General features: G+C 41.6%; 1 protein-coding gene across 3 annotated transcripts in view; it reads left to right on the top strand.

Annotated features, from left to right (window-relative positions):
• Nucleotides 1-20,899, top strand: part of THADA (THADA armadillo repeat containing) — a 166,796-nt gene that overhangs the window by 118,995 nt on the left and 26,902 nt on the right. For all 3 annotated transcript variants that reach the window (XM_060754384.2, XM_067463631.1, XM_067463626.1), the window contains exons 32-36: nt 9,074-9,486; nt 9,581-9,696; nt 10,814-10,886; nt 11,345-11,489; nt 12,995-13,126. In XM_060754384.2, coding sequence (XP_060610367.2) covers nt 9,074-9,486; nt 9,581-9,696; nt 10,814-10,886; nt 11,345-11,489; nt 12,995-13,126 — 879 coding nt within the window. The remainder of the gene's footprint in view (nt 1-9,073; nt 9,487-9,580; nt 9,697-10,813; nt 10,887-11,344; nt 11,490-12,994; nt 13,127-20,899) is intronic.

The following is a 20,899-nucleotide window of genomic DNA, read 5'->3' on the forward strand; positions in this document are numbered from 1 at the left end:
CATTTTTTCCATAGGAAATGTTTCATTTGACATGCACTAAAAATATCTAGGCACAAATATCTTAGTTCAGTATTAAAGCCTCCTGAAAGTACTTTGGAGCTGACTTAAGAATAGTCGTTCTTGACACATGATGATAAAGATGGCTTGTATTCTTGAGCAATTGCAGCTCATTTTCTCTTGAAAACCAAGTGTCCTGTTTATGTATATCTAAATGTCATACTAATAAATAATTTCACTGACATGTGATAGATAATGGATTTTCCCCTCCTGCTTCTATTCCCTCCTCATTTATTAGCAGTTCCTTTTGTTCTGGGTTTTGTTTTATTAGGCGCCCTGGTGGCGCAGCGGGTTAAACCGCTGATCCGCTGATCTTGCTGACTGAAAGCTTGGCAGTTTGAATCTGGGGAGCGGGATGAGCTCCTGCTGTTAGCCCCACTTTCTGCCAACCTAGCAGTTCAAAAACATGCAGATGTGAGTAGATCAATAGGTACCACTTCTGCAGGAAGGTAACAGCGCTTCATGCAGTCATGCCGGCTACATGACCTTGGAGGTGTCTACGGACAACACCGGCTCTTCAGCTCAAAAATGGAGATGAGCACCACGCTCCATAGTCGGACACGACTAGACTTGACTTCAAGGGGAAACCTTTACATTTGTTTTACCTTTGTTTTATAATCAGGACCAAAATACATGGTAATCTGTTCTTGTAGTTTATTTCAAGGACAGTGAAATAAATAAACAATTAGCAATTTTACAAAAACTTCTCAGTCTTAAGTTCCATTCACTTCAGTTAGCCTTCTTTCCAGTTAAATGTATATATGATTTAGCTTCAATTTGGAATTTCTGTATGAATTGGGTTCAGTGCTTGGTTTAGACTGTTTGTGGATTACATCACTTATCTCTTCTTCGTAGATTTTACAATTAAACTTGATACAGAATGGGGGATGCCTGGCTTGAGAGCAGTACGTGTGAAAAAGATCTTGGAGTCCTTGTGGACAACAAGTTAAACATGAGCCAACAACGTGATGTGGCGGGGAAAAAAAACCAATGGGATTTTGGCCTGCATCAATAGGAGCATAGTGTCTAGATCTAGGGAAGTAATGCTACCCCTCTATTCCGCTTTGGTTAGACCACACCTGGAATATTGTGTCCAATTCTGGGCACCACAATTCAAGAGAGATATTGACAAGCTCGAATGTGTCCAGAGAAGGGCGACTAAAATGATCAAGGGTCTGGAGAACAAGCCCTATGAGGAGTGGCTTAAGGAGCTGGGCATGTTTAGCCTGAAGAAGAGAAGGCTGAGAGGAGATATGATAGCCATGCATAAAAATGTGAGAGGAAGCCACAGGGAGGAGGGAGCAAGCTTGTTTTCGGCTTCCTTGGAGACTAGGATGCGGAACAATGGCTTCAAACTACAAGAAAAGAGATTCCATCTAAACATGAGGAAGAACTTCCTGACTGTGAGAGCCGTTCAGCAGTGGAACTCTCTGCCTCGGAGTGTGGTGGAGGCTCCTTCTTTGGAAGCTTTTAAACAGGCTGGATGGCCATCTGTCAGGGGTGATTTGAATGCAATATTCCTGCTTCTTGGCAGGGGGTTGGACTGGATGGCCCATGAGGTCTCTTCCAACTCTTTGATTCTATGAATTACTGTTGGCATTTATTTAAGCAACAATTATATAGAACGATAAAAATCAGGGTATTCCAAGACACCATATTTCCTATTTGTATATATGGTTATGAAAGCTGAACAGTGAAGAAAGCTGAAAGAAAAAAATAATCACATGAAACGTGGTGGTAGAAGATACTGCCAAAAAGACAAATAAAAGGGTGCGAGTGCAAATCAAGTCTGAACTTTCTCTGGATGCTAAGATGACTAAGCTAAAGGATTTGGTCCTTCAGAGGTTGAAGTGCAGTAGTTGCTGAATTGCACTATGAATTGAAATACCGTGCTAGAATATACAAATATCACAGACTTCTAGCCAAAATGACTAAGCTGAGACTATTGTACTAATTTAACATGAGATTGTATGATTCATTATATGATTCATTAGAAAAGACAATACTGTTTGATAAGGTGGAAGGAAATAGAAAAAGAGGAGGACGACATCCAGATGGCTAGAATCAATCAAGGAAGTTACCGTGATGAGTCTTCAGGACCTGAGCAGGGTTGGCTGTTGATAACAAGGGGATTTGGAGGTCGCTCTTTCATAGGATCACCATAAGTCAAAGTCAACTTAATGGTAGTTAACAACAGAAAAAATATAGATAAATTGGTGCTGTAACGCATCTCACTCATAGCATGCCAAACGTCAGTGGTGAGTACATGAAAGAAAGTAACCAAAGAAAAACCCAAAGCAAGTGTCCTCGTGATAATGGTAAAGTTTTAGAAAAGGGGAAAAAGGATACCTCGAGCAATCTTTTTCCTGTCCCATAGCTCACAGGGCACTAAGTATGCTTGGCAGTTTGTAGAATGTCTCAGACAGAAAAGAAAGTGAGAGAAGAAGAAGTCTGCATAGGTCTTTGTAGTTTTCAGTGTCCTGGAGGCAGATTACTAAAGTAAAGGTAAAGGTTTCCCCTGACATTAAGTCTAGTTGTGTCCAACTCTGTGGGGTGGTGCTCATTTCCATTTCTAAGCCGAAGAGCCGGCGTTGGCCATAGACACCTCCAAGGTCATGTGGCTAGCATGACTGCATGGAGCGCCACTACCTTCCCGCAGGAGCGATACCTATTGGTCAGCAAGTTCAGCAGCACAGTGGTTTATCCCTCTGCACCACCAGAGCCAAAGCGGCATTTATGATCCACTCACATTTGTATGTTTTCGAATGGCTAGGTTAGCAGAAGCTGGGCCTAACAGCAGGAACTCATCCCACTCCCTGGATTCGAATTGCCGATGTTTTGGTCACTAAGTTCAGTAGCTCAGTGGTTTAACCTGCTGTGTCACCAGGGGGCTACGTAATTATTTAACGTTTTAAATTGGTTTTATTGTAAGCCAGGCATGTAGCTGAGGGGGGGGGGGCTTTGGAGGCTTCAGCCCCCCCCCAAATCCCCATGGTGGTCCGCAAAAAGGCCTTACTGGAACATTATTTAGACCGGTATGTTTATTCATATCATGATCTGATCACCATGCTCAATATATCTTTTCACTCAGACTCAGCCCCCCCCCCCCCCCCCCCGGAATCAAAATCCTGGCTACAGGCCTGTTGTAAGCCATCCAGTTATAGAGCTCTATATTTTTGGATATAGAGCTGGTGACAAATATTTAATAGACAGATAGATAGACAGACAGACAGAGAGGTTAGTCTTGTTTTCCATTCATTCTGTACAGCAAAAAAGGAGTGTCATAGAATCAGATGTTTCCAGAAATAGTCACCAACTTTACATTTTCTATTTGCAACAAGCTTAGGAACTGTGACTCTTCCTAACATCTCAAAAATATTGTTTTTTTCCCACAAGGGGATAAAGTACTCAGCTACTTATATTGGTTTCTATAGTAATATACTTATATTGGTTTCTATAGTAAATTGTATTTCATTTTCTTTGATTCACATGTAATCTTTTTTTTACATCAAATCTATTAAAATGTTGAACAAATAAATAGAGTAGGGATCAAAATGATCATCAGAGTTGCTTAATCAGATTTAGAACCCATTTAGTTCACCTCTCTGTTTTTAACAATAGACAGCCAGGTTGTCTCTCTCTAGAGATAGCCAAATTCTTTGTGTCCTTCCTGTAGAAATCAGCCACCACGATTTGAATTCTTTCGAATTCTATCTCAGAGGAATATACCTTCTGGTCAACCCCAAGTGACAAATGTATATGACCCCCTACCCACTTGGATTTTTACCTCCTGTTCTATCGCTGTCCCATCTTTCTTCCTCCTGGCCTAGGAAAACTGTGCAATGGTGGGTTCTCCCGTCAGCATAGTTTTGTCTGTAAATAGAAGTGCCTCCTTAATTCAACTTGAGAACGGAGCCAGACATTTACTTTGGAAATTAATGTGCATATTGGTTTAATAAAAATTATGGCATTGGCGAAGGAAAAGAGCTTGTTTTAAGTAAAGCAGAAAAATAAATATGTAAATGGAAGTCAGGAAAGGGTTTTTTTTTTGTCAAAGGTAAAAACATGAATACTTTTCAATCATTGGAAATGAGGGGTATTTCTTTCTGGGAAATAATTTTTTAAGAAAAGGGTGGAGTGGAAGGGAATGTCAGAAACATTTAGTTGTTGCCTGAGATTCTATAAACATGTGTAAAAGCTAGTCCAGAAATTAGTGAGAACATTTTTGTTTGCTTGGTTTCTCTCTTCCCAATCAGATTGCTAGTAAATAGACTGAAAGGGGTGCCTATGCAGGGTTTTTTTTGTGGCGGCGGGGGGGGGGGGATATGAATGGGCAGATATCTAGTTTAGCTTTGTCTCATGAGCAGAGTGAAATATACAGTGCTTTGCAACAGTGTCCTTATTTCCTTTATTTGTGCAGCAGTTTCCACCAACGTTGCCCCAAACTTTTAATTTCCACAAATGAATCCCATTTTGGGTAATGTGGTAAGGCTTTAATCATGGGGTGGGCAAGCATAACTTCAAGTCACAACAATAATAACTTTTAAAAAAGATTTATTAATCTAATATAGAAAGAAAAACAAAATATTTGCGTCATTAGAGTTCACAAATAGATCCTAAAATGAAAGGGAAATAGTTTGTTTTAGTTTACAGTAAGTCCCTACTGAGCAATATGGAAAGGAAGACTACATGGATTCCTCTAAGCCAGGCATGGGCAAACTTTCTAACTTGGGGGCTGCATGGCGGGCCAGAGCGGGATGGGTGGGCCGGGAGGGAGCTCTTTTCTCCTCTCCCTCCTACTCCTCTGTTGCTGCTGTCTTCCTCAAGGATAAGTTCCCCCTTGGAAATAGAGCAGGAGCAGGAGGGAACGGAAGGGAAGGAGAGCCTGCAGGGTATGTCAAATCCTCCTCTTGGCAAGCAACTACCCAGGGATGTCTTTTTTCCCTTCCTTCCTTCCTGCTCCTTCTTCTGGCAACAGCATGGGCCGCCTCCTGAAGACCCCTCCTGGGGGGCAGTTCATCTTCCCAGAGCGACTTTCCAAGGGGGAACTTGCCCTTGAGGAAGGTGGTGGAGGAAGCAGTAGAGAAGTCATGCTCCTTGTAATGGATTAGCCTACCTTACAGGGTTGGTGTAAAGGCTGTAGACAGGCCTGGCTTGGAAAAGCTAAGGAGAGCAGAGGGGTGGAGCAATCAGGCAGCTTCATAGCTGGAAGTACAGTCTGATTGGCTGATGCAATTGGAGGAGTTGCTTAGCAATCGGAGATGGGCGAAGCCAGAGAGGAGGAAGAAGAAGCTATGGCATCCATAATTTAGGTTCAGTTTTGGAGTCTGATGTTGGAAAAGTTAGTTAGGAGTTTTGAAGGAGAAGGAGGGAAGAGTTTGGGAATTGTTTGTTAGAAAGATACCTCTTTGAGGAAAATAGTTAAAGCCTTCAGGGAGAAGGAGAAGGAAATATAGTAGGCCTCTATAGTGTTAGAGTGCTGGTGTGGAGAGAGGGTTCAAAAGGTTCAAAGTAACCTGTTTGCATTCCTGTGTGTGGAACATTGCTTTTAAGAAACTCAAGTTAAAAGACCATTCTCTGTAAGAAGTAAAGCCTGACAGATTATTGAAACCACTATGCATCTTTGCTGTTCAAGAACCAAATAAACATATTCTTGTATCATTCCACCTGAAGAATTTGTGTGTTTTCTTAAACATTCTGGCAAGGAGGTGGCCTGTGAAACAATAGAAGGTGGCAGCAAAAGAAACCTTAATAAGTATTTGGTGGCAGCAAAGAAATATTATATATAGTGGTGGCATCCCACTGTCCTGCCTTGGGTGTGCCTGTGTATGTGTGCCTTGTTCCTCAAGGCCTTCTCCTGGCCATACTTGACGTCCAGGCTTTATTGCACTCCTTATCATCAGGGACAGAGGCCAGGAAGAAGGGGAGCATGCCAGCAAGGAGCAGCTGGCCAGAAGAGGGTCTGCCAGGAGCTGGGGCTGAGTCTACGTGTGACTGCCCTGGCCCTCCTCTCAGCATGAGGGTGCTGTGGGCTGCAGTGTCCTCATGCTACTTGGACAGTGGAAGAAAGGGGGGCCTGAGAAAAGAGCTCAAAGGGCCACATCTGGCCCCTGGGCCTGGGTTTGCCCATACCGGCTCTTTCTAGTTCCTAAGAAATACCGGTCTTAAATTGTTCCTCTTCTCTTCCTCTCCGTTCCAGGCAAGCAGTTCTTTGCATAGACTTATTGGCAAGCTTTTCTCCCTAAACTGTTCTCCCACAAATCAAGCCCCATATTCTGGCTGTTTTTCTGCTTCTGACTGCTTTTTTGAGCTACTTCGTGTTGGCCTACTTGCCTCTGCTCTGCTTTTCTTCTTCTTCACTTCTTTCGTTTCAGATTTTACTTCCAATTCATCTTCTGCAATTTCAGCTCAACTTCTATTTCTAGCTTTCTTTCGTCTCTCCAATTTCTAGACCTGGCTAACAGTTGCTAACACCCACTTCTAGGCCTGGCTAACATACATACATAATTTTGCCATCACTTTCTATTTTTTGAAACCTCCTTGTATTTTAAAAGAACATGATCTTGGCTGTTTAATATCATCTCCAAAAATCCCATGCAAAACAACATAAAAGCACTGTGATTCTAAGAGCAATGGTTGTCTCACTTTACCCCGTGGTAAAATTTGATTGAGAAATCTTTCAGTGTTCCTTCTTTACTTCAAATACAAAAAGGTAGATTCAGATAATCAACCTTTATATGTATGAAATCATTCAAAACGCATCTCTATAGTAAAAAAAAATCAAAGACATAATAGAATTACTCCTCTCTTTCTGACATATTTGACTTATGGTGTCCTGCAAGGCTCAATACTATCCCCCATGCTATTCGACATCTACATGAAGCTGCTGGGTGACATCATCTGGAATTTTGGAGTTCGGTGCCATCTGTATGCAGAAGACACACAACTCCATTATGCATTTCCACCTAATGCCAGGGAAGCCTCTCAGCTCCTGAACCAGTGCCTGGCAGCTGTGATGGGCTGAATGAGGGCTAACAATCCTGACAAGACAGAGGTCCTCTTTGTCAATCTTGGGACTGATCAGGGTATAGGGTGGCTACCTGTACTTGACAGGATTGCACTCCCCCTGATGACACAGGTCTGCAGTTTGGGAGTCCTCCTGGACTCTTGAAGCTCAGAGGTCGGCAGTGGCCAGAAGAGCTTTCACACAATTGAAACCTGTGCACGAGCTGCTCCCATACTTTGAAAAGTGTGATCTGGCCACAGTGGTCCACGCCTTAGTTAGATCTTGGATGGATTACTGCAACGCACTCTGTGTGGGGCTGCCTATGAAGATGGTTCAGAAACTGCAGTCAGTGCAGAGAGCAGCAGCCAGATTTCTAATGGGAGCTGGTTACAGGGAGCACACAACTCCCCTGTTAAAGCAGCTCCGCTGGCTGTCTGTGAATTTCCGGGCCCAATTCAAAGTGCAGGTTATCACCTATAAAGCTCTTTATAGTTCGGGTCCAACCTATTTGCGTGACCGCATCTCCCCTGATGAACCAATTCAGGCCTTAAGATCCTCGGGGGAGGGGGGCTTCTCACGGTACCACCACCCTGACAAGCACGGTTGATGGGAAGGAGGGAAAGGGCCTTCTCTGTGGTGGCCCCCAGCTTTGGAATGCTCACCCTAAAGAAATCAGACAGGCTCCACCTCTAGCTACCTTTAGAAAAGAATTAAAAACTTGGATGTGGAACAGCTTTAGAAAATGGATAATTACTACTTAATACGATGGTGGTCTTTTCGCTCTGTCAAATACCTATTGGTTTTTGGAGAAATGGTGGGATGTAAATAAGGATTATTATTATTATTATTATTATTATTATTATTATTATTATTCCCCACTCCTTTTTCCTATATTAATTTTCCTAATACTTATAGTGAGTTTAATGAACATTTGTAGTTTTGTAAGTATGGAGGGATAGCTTTAAAAATGATAATTTTTATATTTTAACCAGCTATGATATAGAAGTATAAAGTATTTTCTTTAAGCATCTCAACATGGGGGTCGGGATCCCTGTGGGGTGGTTGAGAGGGGGTGTCAGAGGAGTAACCAAAGAACATCAGAAAACACAGTATTTTCTGTTGGTCATGGAGCTTTTGTGTGGGAAGTTTGACCCAAATCTATCATTGGTGGGTTCAGAATGCTCTTTGATTGTAGGTGAACTAAATATCCCAGCAACTATAACTCCCAAATGTCAAGTCCTATTTTCCCCAAACTCCACCAGTGCTCACATTTGGGCATACTGAGTATTCATGCCAAGTTTGGTCCAGATCCATAATTGTTTGAATCCACAGTGCTCTCTGGATGTAGGTGAACTACAATTCCAAAACTCAAGGTCAATGCCCACCAAACCCTTCCAATATTTTCTGTTGATCAAGGGAGTTTTGTGTGGGAAGTTTGGTTCAATTCCATTGTTGGTGGAGTTCAGAATGCTCTTTGATTGTAGGTGAACTATAAATCCCAGCAACTACAACTCCAAAATGACAAAATCAATCCCCCCAACCCATCAGCATTCAAATTTGGGTGTATTGGGTATTTGTGCCAAATTTGGTCCAGTGAATGAAAATCAGGTTTACATTATGATTCATAACAGTAGCAAAATTACAGTATGAAGCAACTACGAAAATAATGTTATGGTTGGGGGTCACCACAACATGAGACACTGTATTAAGGGGTCACGACATCAAGGAGGTTGAGAAACACTGATCTAGAACAATCTTTGAATATGTAATTCTGAAAACTAAGGTTCATTTGGATTTGGGTAAAATGGATTTTTCTGGCTTAGCACTCCATACGTTGAACATACTTCTATTGATTTGTTATGTCTTCTTATTTATGAAAAAAAAAATCTGTTGAAATCTGGAATTTGAGTGGTTGCATTTGGTTGAGTTTTGAGTATTTATGTGCAGTAACTGAAGAATGTCTTTGTATTTCCTTCCTCGTCCAACCACCTCCATCCTGTGTTGTTCCAGGGACAGAGCTGCTCAGATTTGAGGAGAAAATCGGAGAAGTTATCTCAGATTCTGAACTGGCAATGGGCATCAGCCTCTCTCCTGCAGTTCCAGGACTTGCTCAGCATCTTCAAAGCCTTACCAAGCTCTTCATATCTATGTGTTCATCAACTACAGATCCTGGATTTGTACACAGTGGTTTACTTATCAAAGCAAAAAGACCAGATTCTTGTTTGTCAGTTGCACATCTGCTGACTTCTGACTTCCGTGAAGTACGTTTATTGGTCTTAGATGCAATCCTGATGTGGTTGAACCAAGCAAATTGTAAACATGTAACGGAAGGAGGAAATGTTCTGTTGTGTCTACAGTCTGGTTTGGAGGAGATCCTTCTTAGGCTATCTTTCAACGAAAAGCAGCCAGAATGTTTTTGCAAGGTGAAAAGACAAAGATTCCTTTCCTTTTGTAATAATTTCAGATCCAATTTGGGTATGGCTTTTTTTAACCTAGTGATGATTGTTATTGTTATAGGTATTGCAGGTTCTCTACTGTATGGATCTTAAGAATCTGCTTGCAAAAATCCAAGATGCTATGAGTCCCAAGGATTTTTTGCATTGGGCTACAAACATTGCAAATACCTCTGACAGGTATACTATCTAGCCGTTTTATATTTTACCTATTTGTAAAATGTTTATTTCCAGTCAAGGCATTATATTTGATTATATTTTATTCATGAAACAAGAAGGTCAATTTGTGAGACCACTCACTCTCATTGCAATGGTGTAGTAACGGTGGAGCCACAGACCATATTTTAGTTCTTGCGCACCACTGGTGGTCCATGGACCACAGGTTGGGAACCACTGATTTAGATCATGGATGGATAGTCATGAGAGCTATATATAACGCCCAGGATTAGAAATTGTATTCCTTAGGGAATATGACTAGGAACATATTCTTGTAATCATGTTCTGATTTTGGACTTACTGACCATGGGGAAACACAATTATGGACACAGCTGCTCTTTTGTTCTGGTTTTCCATCTCTTCTGAGGAAGCAAGGCATTTTTTCTGGCCCTGTGCAGAGTAACAATTGACATATTGAGAGGAAAAGAAAAGAAAAAGGCCCATCCCAAGAAAGTGCCAGACATCTATAAACATACTGTCCATTAAAAAATGGCAAGCACCTATCCCACCAAAGTTTTCCAAACCTTATAAAATATTTCTGTGCAAATCTTATTGTTCTGATAATTGATGTCAGACAGATCTCAGTTTGTTTTTGAGCATTTAAGGTTGTTATTTTCCTTTAAAAGAAACACATTTAGCACAACATTTTCAGAGCACAGAAGTAGCAACCTTTAGTGTGAAGTTTTTTAAAAGCCCAACGAGCAGAGAAAAGTGCATCTGTTTGCTCTTATATTTGATCCAAAACCCAAAACTACATATCTGTTTCGTAGCCAACTTACAAATCATGTTTAGGTATTCGAATATGATGAGAATTTAGTCTGTCAGTAGAGTACAGCACAACGTCCTCATGACTATGCAAAAAAAACTCATTTGGTTGTATATTCAGCTGGAGAGCAGGCATAGCGTGTTGAACTAGGCAAGATTTCATCCTGTGCTTCAGCTAACAGAACATAATATCAATAACAAGTGTGGAGGAGGAGGTATTTGCCGCTAGGACGATTATTGGTTGACATACACTTCAAAGTTACAGCAATATGTATTTCACTGTTAACTTTGTGTGTCTCTATTAACTTTTTTTCAGCATTGAAATTCAAAGTATAGCCCTTAAGTTTGCCTCAAAGTTGGTCATCCATCTTGTACAAAATTGGCAAGAGGTAAGGAAATTTAGTTTGCCAATAATGTTTGCATGAAATTTGCTTTGCTTAAAATATTAAGAATTTCCTTTCTGTGGGATGAGCTTCAAACACTCTCTTCATTTTGACAATTTTGCTTCATACATGCAAAATTGGAGTTTGTGACTGTTGTCCAAAAGCAAAGAACTCCAGGAAGACTCCTAAATATTTTTTCACAAAACACTGATGGAGAAATGCAGTGCAGATTCATGCACTTTAATTTTAATTTTTGTTTGTTAACGTACCTTATGTCTAGCTATTGTTGTTGTTGTTGTTAAAACTGAATTATCTAGAAAGCAGTAGTGTTGAATGTTGCAGTTTTTAGTTCATTTTATAGTAAATATTTGAAGATCTTGCTTTAGCTGTTAATTTATTCAACAATTGCATGATTCTTACAATAAATTCTCATGATTTCTAATGAGAATAGTTTATTTTAACAGGATGTGAAATCAGAGGTAAAAGAATGGGTTGAAATAGTCACTTCTTACTGTGGAGATGAACAGCAAATGGATCTCAAATTGTCTGCAGCAGAGATACTTGTGAGCATTACGCCTCTTTTCCTGGCGAATCAGAAGCTTTTCTTAGGTAAGTAACTAGGATGGATTCAACAGAATAAAAGAGAGCTAACGTAATGTGATGGTTGGGGTGTTGGATTGAGACTCAGGGACTAATATTCAAATCCCTGCTCAGCCATGGAAACCCACTGGGTGATCTTAAGCACGTCATACTCTCTCGGGCACAGAGGAAAGCAATGGCAAACCTCATGTGAATCAGTCTTCCCAAGAAAACCCTGAAAGTGTTGTGGTTCAGACAGATGAAGATGAGGGGATTGGGATTCCAGAGCCTGAAGGGCCTGGGAGAGAGGTGGATGGTTCTTTCACTGAGGGAAATGAGAGGATTTTAGATCAAGATTCTGTCTGTGAGACGGGGCTTGAAAGTAAAACTGTTTCAGAGTCCAGCAGACAGGGAGATACCGTGAATGGTGGAGACAACTTTTCACTACAAGTAGTTTAGCAACTCCTGATAAAGGCCTGGAAGGCTGAGATAGTTCGCCTGAGAGGAAGTGTGTTCGATAGGCATATCAGGCTTGATCTTAGGGAGAAAAACATCAAGCTCAGGAAATCCAAAAGGCTCTTTGGGAAGGAAGAGCAGAGAAAGTCTCACAAGCCAGAAAGTCAAGGTCAAAGAAATGCCTTAATGTTTTGTGGCCCTTAAATTAGAGAGTGTCCCTTTGAGAATTCAGATCAGGCAACGCTGCTTGATAGCAAGGATCTCAAGTCCTGTTTCCTATTTTAGCCTAAGTTCTTGAGAGTTTTGATTCTTGTTTTTCTGGATTCATGTTCATGTTTTGATTCTTGTTTCCCTGGATTTATGCTCATGTTATGACTCTAGTTTTTCTGTAGCCTTTGGATTATTTAGATTATTGCCTTTGAAGTCTTTTACTACTCACCAGCTTTGTTGGGCCTTTTACCTATTAACTATCTTTTCTGGTTACCTGTTGGATTTTGCCTTTCTTATCCCTTTTGGTGATTTTCCCTTTTTATTTGTACTTTCTGTTTTATTACTGCTTTTGGAGTCCTGGTTGGAGCTAAGGGCAAGGTGAACTCTGGCTGAGGTGCAACAATAATAGGGTTACAATGTCAGAGTTGATCTTTAGGAACATAACCAAACACACATACACGACTGAGAAGAAATCGGCCAAATCAAGCATCTCTGTTTCACCATCAAAACAAAACACATACTTGGGATACAGGATACAGAGCACTGGATTCAGCAGAGTAAAAGAGAGCTAATGTTAGGAAGAACTTCCTGATGTTAGGAGCTGTTCAACAGTGGAATATGCTGTCTTGGAATGTGGTCTTGACCAGATAGCCCTTATTGTTTCTTCTAACTCTATGGTTCTATAAACTGCTGCACCAAAATGTGTAATAATATTTCTTAATTTGTCTGATTGCCCTATATATATATATATATTGCGCAAGTCTTTAGAAGAAAGAAAAGGTTATGTGCTAATGCATTAATTAAACAAATGTCAAACTATGTGGGGGGTTTTCAACATCACCACAACATCCTTGTTTGTCAATATTCAGGTCTGTCTGATACGCTGCTCCTTTGGAAGTGTGTTGTGCAGCTGTTGCAAAGCGAAGAGCAGATAGTAAGAGATACAGTTGCTGGTGTTATAACGCTGGCCCAGTCTCAAGAAAATATATTTGAGAAAACAGGTATGTAATTTTCATCTACTGGTGATTGATATTTCTGAAAAAATATTGTGTTCAAATGGCAACATGTTGAGATTGGTGGGTCATATTCTGTGGTTTGACTAAAAGGGTCACTGTGAGTAGGCAAGATTAAAGTGAGAGAAGTGAAATTTATTTATTTATTTATTTATTTATTTATTTATTACATTTATATACCATCTCTCTCAACCCACAGGTGACTCGGGCGGTTTACAGTCAGTACCAAGACCATAAAGTACAATTGCAATACAATTAAAAACATTAAGATAATATAAAACCATAGCATAGTCAATAAAACATATATCATTAGGGTCTCATTGTAAAAACATTGTCCAATCACATCGTCCAACCATTCCATTTTCCTATGTCTGTTACACTGTGTTTGCAAACACCTGCTCAAAAAGCCAAGTTTTGACTCTTTTCTGGAATGTTAAAAGGGAGAGGGCCAATCTGATATCCCTAGGGAGGGCGTTCCATAGCAGAGGGGCCACCACTGAGAAGGCCCTGTCTCTCGTCCCCACCAGCCATACTTGTGATGAAGGCGGGATCGAGAGCAGGGCCTCCCCAGACGATCTTAAAGTCTTGGAAGGTTCATAAGGAGAGGTGTGTTTGGACAGGCAAGTTGGGCCAGAACCCCTTGAAATGATCTTAAATTGGCAGATGAATCTTATGCTAGTAGATCTCTTTCTGAAATCTGACCATTTTGTCCATTTTTGTTCAATTCCTTCCCCTTTATTACAGGCTTGTACAATACAAATTCCACCATTCGCTATATGCTTGTTTATGAGCAGACTAATCATTTTGGAAATATGAAATCTGCTTGCAACCAAGTCATGTCGGGACTACAAACCTTGTTTTTGAAATCATAAAATTGTGGTCTTAAAAATAAAGTACTTTTTCAGGCAGTTCTTTATTTTGGCAGCGGTGAGTGGGGCAAGCAATCCTACGGGGTTTTGTGGTGGTTGTAAACCTGTACCAGGAAGGAGCTATGCCTTACCCATCCATGATGACCTCAATAAACAAGATTATTAGTAGGTCTTCAATACTTCACATGGAAGGCTGGATATAGGGTTGTGTGAAGGCCGTGTTTTGACCTAAGCAATGGTGGAGGAGAGCCAGAGGGTCTTGCCGAGGATACCTTGGCCTTTGCTATGTGTCTGCGTCCCACCTAACGTGACTAGAAGTACAGTCAAGTTAGCTGGGACCTACACAATAAGTGGAAGTATAGATGACAAGTATGTAAACGGGGGTCAACAATTAAATTGCTCTAGCAACTTTTTGTTTCTTCTTAACAGGCAGTGGCATGTAGGGAAATAGAAAATTAACCAGGGATTCTTTATTATTATTTTAATGGCTATTTTCCAACAGGTTTCTGTTATAGAATCAAGCTAGGTTTTTTGCTGCAGTGCTGTGCTGGTAAATGTCAATTCAAGTTATTGGGATATATTTGCATTAGTTGTTTGGTATCCACTGATTTTTAGTCCCGTCCCCCCCAATAGATGCTAACATCTATGGCTCAGGTTCCATCAATAGTGTAGTAACGTGTTGATACTTATAAAAAATGGAAAAAAATGTGTGTTTTATTGGATTTTTTTTTTGTTTTGGAATATTTTTCTAACAATGGATGGAGGAATCTGTAGATGCAGAATCCATGAAGAAGGAAGGCTGCCTGTATTTATAAAAGGATATTATTGTATATTGTTATGTTGGAAATAACATAACAATATACTTGCATTATGTAGAACTTGCATTATGTAGAAATCATAACTTCCAATCCAGTTAAGCTGCTGTCAGGAGCCTAATTCACATTACGTAATTAGGAAGATGGATTGTTGTTTTGTGTATCTACAAACAATAAGCTGTCATTTAGTGAGTTATTTTACTAATGATTTTGGCAGCAAGAGTTCATGTTCTGTGACAAGCATTGATTGAGGTGTAAACCTATGCAGGATTCCTCTTTTTTAAAATTCCTTTTCTCCTGAAGGAACATACTTGAAGGGATGTTGCAACGTGCAGTTTTTGTTCACTTTTCCAGTCACCCAGCTTTGCCTTCCTCTGTAATGATTCATTCATATTCCTTCTCCCACTCCTGATTTTGCATTACTCCCGACAAACCAATCAATCCACATTCTCTGATTGCTTGAGTACACTCAGTCCTCATTAAGGATTTTGGTTTTCTGGTTTTATTTTTTCATTTATGAAAAACCATATTTTTCCAAATCAGTGGCTTCCCTTGAGGTTGGTGATGCCTCATTCTGTTGTTTTGGTCAGTTAAGCAATGGCAGTTGCACCCGAACATTGGATATTGAAAGGATTCTGCTAACGCTAATCATTTTCTTTGAAGTCTAATTAAATTAGTGATTCATAGCTCTGAAAGAGGGTAACTATTTCAAAAAAGCTGAGAGCTTTCATTTCCAAGAAGCCTGCTTGCTCCCCAAAGCCAATCTTTCTTTTCTATCTGCTCAAGCGGACGATAGTTATTCTTGTTCTTCCCACTGGCTCCCAGTTTGTTTCAGGGCACAATTCAAAGTGCTGACTATGACCTGTAAAATGATCTGTGGTTGAGATCCAAGCTATTTGGCTGATCATATCTCCCGGCACAAACCTGCCCAGGCCCCGAGATCATCAGGAGAGGTCCTTCTCTTGGTCCCACCACCACTTTTTTTTCATGTCAGGAGCAACTTGAGAAACTGCAAGTCGCTTCCGGTGTGAGAGAATTGGCTGTCTGCAAGGATGTTGCCCAGGGGGTCACCATCCTTTGGGAGGCTTCTCTCATGTCCCCGCATGAGAAACTGGAGCTCCCCGGATTTGAACCACCGACCTTCTCTCCACAAGGAGACTCAGAGCGACCTTCTCAGTGGCAGCCCCTCAACTGTAGAATCCCTTCCTAGGGAAACCAAAATGCTCCCTCGCTGTGGTCCTTTTTATTCCAGCAGGCTTTTAAAGAACACAAAAGAGGGTTTTTGTATATTCCTTTAACAGCTTTTAAGTATTTTAAGTGATTTTAACTTATTTGTATTTTTAATTTAATTGTAATATTTATTTGTTTTAGATTTTAAATTGCATTTCTAATCTTGGGAGTCTCTTTGTGTCTCAATCAAGACATAAAAGTGGGATTTTGATGGTGATGACAACGACTATCTTAGGTCTCACTCTGGGAGAAAGATGATACGTAAATGAAAGGAATACATTCCCCTCTGCCATCCCATTCTCCCTGAGCTAGTCTTGCTGTTGTGCCATTTGGGATGCTGTTTGGGTATGGCTGCCATTTTATTTTGTAGTCACAAAGGCTTATGTCCAGGAATTTTGATCAGTTATAGCATGAAAGCTAGATGGGAAAAGGGTATGAATGGATCAGGAGGCATTTTTAAATTAGATAGTATTGAAGTAACAGAATCGGATCACTTTTGGTAGCTATGTTTTAAATAGCACAGTGATCTCCTTTACAAATGATTATTTTTGACACAGCATTTCATATGGCCACTGCATCTTCAAAAGACTTTGTGTCATCAGATTGTTGTGTGATTCTTGACATAACTTGGTTTGGTTGAGAAGGCCCCAAGCCTGTTGGCTAGCAAGGATATTCCAATTGGACCCTGATTGTGTCTTGGATGAATGCTTTATTTTTACTTGTCTACCCCAATTAGCTTTAATAACTCAGGAACTCGCTGAACTTAAAATGTTTTCCTTTTCCTCGTGTAGTTTAAGGCAACTTATAAAAATTATAAAATTCAATGAAAATAGCAGTGTAGAGAAAGGAACAAACAGCAGTAAAAGTGAGACATGAAATTGTGTGTAAACAAAAGGGCCAAAGTAAAAAGACGTTCCACAACTCTGATGCAGCAACTAATGTAGATCATGCTTTGAAAACCTGTGTAGATATAAGCATAAACTAAACTATTGACATGCTAACTGTTGTCAAAAGAGAATCCCCTCAATTGCCATCTCTTTGTCAAAATGGTTGGTCTCCTTCCCCATATATTGCCTGCTGGTTCCCCAGCAAGAAGATGAATGTTTTGTTCCAGGTCAATTTTATTTCAGATTCTTGAAGGGCATTTCTTGTCTCCAGACATTAATTTCTCTGATAGGTTGTACTCCCAAAAGATTTACTCTAGTAAATATTATTTGTATGTTGTATGTATTGCCTCCCAACTGAAGGAACTTCAGTCCAATTTGCAGTAAATAGCAATTACACACGTAGAGAGGCATGCATCATAACAGCTTTTGTCCATGTGGTCTAGTTACAAAACCAGAATGGGATTTTTTTTCTCTTTAAGAAGTCAGAATGATGTGGTTGTTGCTGTTAATTTGTCAATTCAACTTATGATGAACCTGGGCCCGGTCCTGTTCAACATCTTTATTAATGACTTAGATGAAGGGTTAGAAGGCATGATCATCAAGTTTGCAGACGACACCAAATTGGGAGGGATAGCCAATACTCCAGAAGACAGGAGTAGAATTCAAAACGATCTTAACAGATTAGAGAGATGGGCCAAAACTAACAAAATGAAGTTCAACAGTGACAAATGCAAGATACTCCACTTAGGTAGAAAAAATGAAATGCAAAGATACAGAATGGGGGACGCCTGGCTCGAGAGCAGTGCATGTGAAAAAGATCTTGGAGTCCTCATGGACAGCAAGTTGAACATGAGCCAACAATGTCATGTGGCGGCAAAAAAAGCCAATGGGATTTTGGCCTGCATCAATAGGAGCATAGTGTCTAGATCTAGGGAAGTAATGCTATCCTTCGATTCTGCCTTGGTTAGACCACACCTGGAATATTGTGTCCAATTCTGGGCACCACAATGGAAGAGAGATATTGACAAGCTGGAATGTGTCCAGAGGAGGGTGACTAAAATGATCAAGGATCTGGAGAACACGCCCTATGAGGAGCAGGCTAAAGAGCTGGGCACGGTTAGCGTGAAGAAGAGAAGGCTGAGAGGAGATATGATAGCCATGTATAAATATGTGAGAAGAAGTCACAGGGATGAGGAAGCAAGCTTTTTTCTGCTTCCCTGGAGACTAGGACGCAGAACAATGGCTTCAAATGGGTTGTTGTAGGTTTTTCCGGGCTATATGGCCATGTTCTGGAGGCAATTTTTCTCCTGACGTTTCGCCTGCATCTATGGCAAGCATCCTCAGAGGTAGTGAGGTCACTAGTTCTGAGGATGCTTGCCGTAGATGCAGGTGGAACATCAGGAGAAAAATTGCCTCCAGAACACGGCCATATAGCCCGGAAAAACCTACAACAACCCAGTGATTCCGGCCATGAAAGCCTTCGACAATGGCTTCAAATGACAAGAAAGGAGATTCCATCTGAACATTAGGAAGAACTTCCTGACTGTGAGAGCCATTCAGCAGTGGAACTCTCTGCCCCGGAGTGTGGTGGAGGCTCCTTCTTTGGAAGCTTTTAAACAGAAGCTGGATGGCCATCTGTTAGGGGTACTTTTAATGCAATATTCCTGCTTCTTGGCAGGGGGTTGGACTGGATGGCCCATGAGGTCTCTTCCAACTCTATGATTCTATGATTCTATGAATGAGAGACCTATGAATAAGAGACCTTTTACATATTGAATCATGTTGTCATTAGCATTGTAACTGGAAAGCATCTGTTACTAACGGTGCTTTGAATTGTGAAGAGGCATGACTACAAAGCAAAATGGATAAACATGCCAAGAGGAAGGCACATCAAACAAATCCTTGTTGTGACTGCCTTCCATCTGGAAATCTATGCTTTCAATGTGAAAGACCATGTGGATCCAGAATAGGTCTCCACAGTTAGATCCACTGCCAAGACACTACCTCTTGAAAACAATCATACTTGGCCATGAGTACCTTAGGTCATTGTGTCACCTTTGATCATTGTGCCATGATGTGCCCAAAGTACAGTAGTCTCAGTTTAGCCATTTTGGCTCTGATTAGCTTTTTAAAAGGGATGAAATACGTAATATATTTTTCTTTATTCTTCGTGTCCTCTGCGAAATCCACACCTATGGGTTTTCCCTCGCGCATGCGCAGAAATCCGGAACATTCTAAAGTTTAATGAATAAAAAATGATTATTCTAAGCTCCGCCCACCTCCCCGCCCCCTCGGTATATATGCCGTCGCATGCGGCTGAGAGGTAGTTCCTTTTTCCGCGCTAATCAGACAGCATCTCGGAACGTTCTCTCTCTGTATACTACTGCTTTTGACCAAGGACTGCCTTCTGACCCGTCTTCTCCATTCCTGACTTGGACCGGCTGACTACTCTTATTGCAGGCTAGCATGTCTTCTCCTTATTTCAAAAACTGCTCGGCCTGCGGGGCTACTCTGCCCGAGCCCGATAAACACTCTAAATGTTTACTTTGTCTTGGGGAGGCCCACAATCCCCAATCATGTGAGATATGTCTGAGCTTTACAACTAGAGCCCGCAAGGGCAGAGATTCAAGATTAAAAGCTTTACTTTATGAGCGTGCCCTGGCTCCCCAGGCTCCTCCAGCCCCCTCCCATTCCTCCCCAGCCCAAGAGCCCCCTCAGCCTCCCTCTCCATGTGTTGGAGATAGGCGAGATTCGGGCCAGGCGAACGCTTCCTCAACAGAGCCGGCAAGAAAAAAATCCAAGCCCTCAAAGCAAACCACGAGGGCGACAAAAACGAAAGAAAAAAATTCAAAACAAAAAAAGGGACGGCAACTCACTGGCGAACAGCCCTTGAGTCCCCCTATACTGGAACCGATGACTCACCTCTCCGGTTCCGCCCTCCAGCTCCAAGATCCTCTCCCGACCATGCTCCATATGGAAGACCCTTCCTATCTTCCCCCTTTGGAGCTCCTGGATCCGCAACTGGATCTGCAGGCTCAGGCCTCGACGCAGCTTTCCCCCCCGCCCCTCCCTCCCTCCCAAGCCTCTCCTCCTCCTTCCCCCAGCCCACCAGATTCCCCGGCACCGGAGGAAACTCCTCCCCCAGGAAGACAAACCTCGCGCTGCCGCCAGTTTTCTCCTTCCCCTCAGCCCCCTCCTAACCCCCTCCCTTCCAAGAGAGCTAGATTGCACCCTGCGGAGCAATATCACCCCTATAGTCCCCAGGACTACCCTTACCATCTTTACCCTCCCCCACCACCATATCCTATGTATCCCTTCTATTACCCACCCCCCCCCCAATCCTAAGGACTACAATGCCCATTATCCACCCCACTTTGCCTACCCACAACCCCCTCATGTCCCCCCAACAGCCACACTCTCTCATCCTCCTGATGAACAGCTTCAACCTGACCCTCCTCAACCCCTCCAGGACCCACTCATTCAGACTCAACAAGAAGCTGAGACAGTGGACCTTGAATCCACTGATGACACCCCAGTTATCCATGACCAACTTCCAGACTCTGACCCCTCTCCTAAGAATTTAGAAGAGTTTAAAAAATTCTCTGCCCTTCTGATAAGACTCTCCAGGGCCCTAAACCTTGCTACACCTGAACCCACAGATACTGTGGTAGATCCATGTTTCACTTCTACTGAACAACAACAACCCACTTCCACTGTGTTGCCCACTTTACCCTTCTTACTAAAAGTTCTAAAAAATACAGGAGTGGCCCCGGCTATGATCCCGGCAACTCCCAAGAGGGCAGAAAATTTATACCGTATTGACTTATCCTCAGCTTCATGGCTATCTAAAATGCCTAAAGCAAATTCTATTGTGACTGATGCTCAACCAAAACCTGTACAAACAAATCAAACTTCCCCCTCTGACAAAGAGGGAAGGAAACTTGATTCTATGGCCAAAAT

Source organism: Anolis sagrei, chromosome 1, assembly GCF_037176765.1.
Source record: "Anolis sagrei isolate rAnoSag1 chromosome 1, rAnoSag1.mat, whole genome shotgun sequence".
Classification (NCBI taxonomy): domain Eukaryota; kingdom Metazoa; phylum Chordata; class Lepidosauria; order Squamata; family Dactyloidae; genus Anolis; species Anolis sagrei.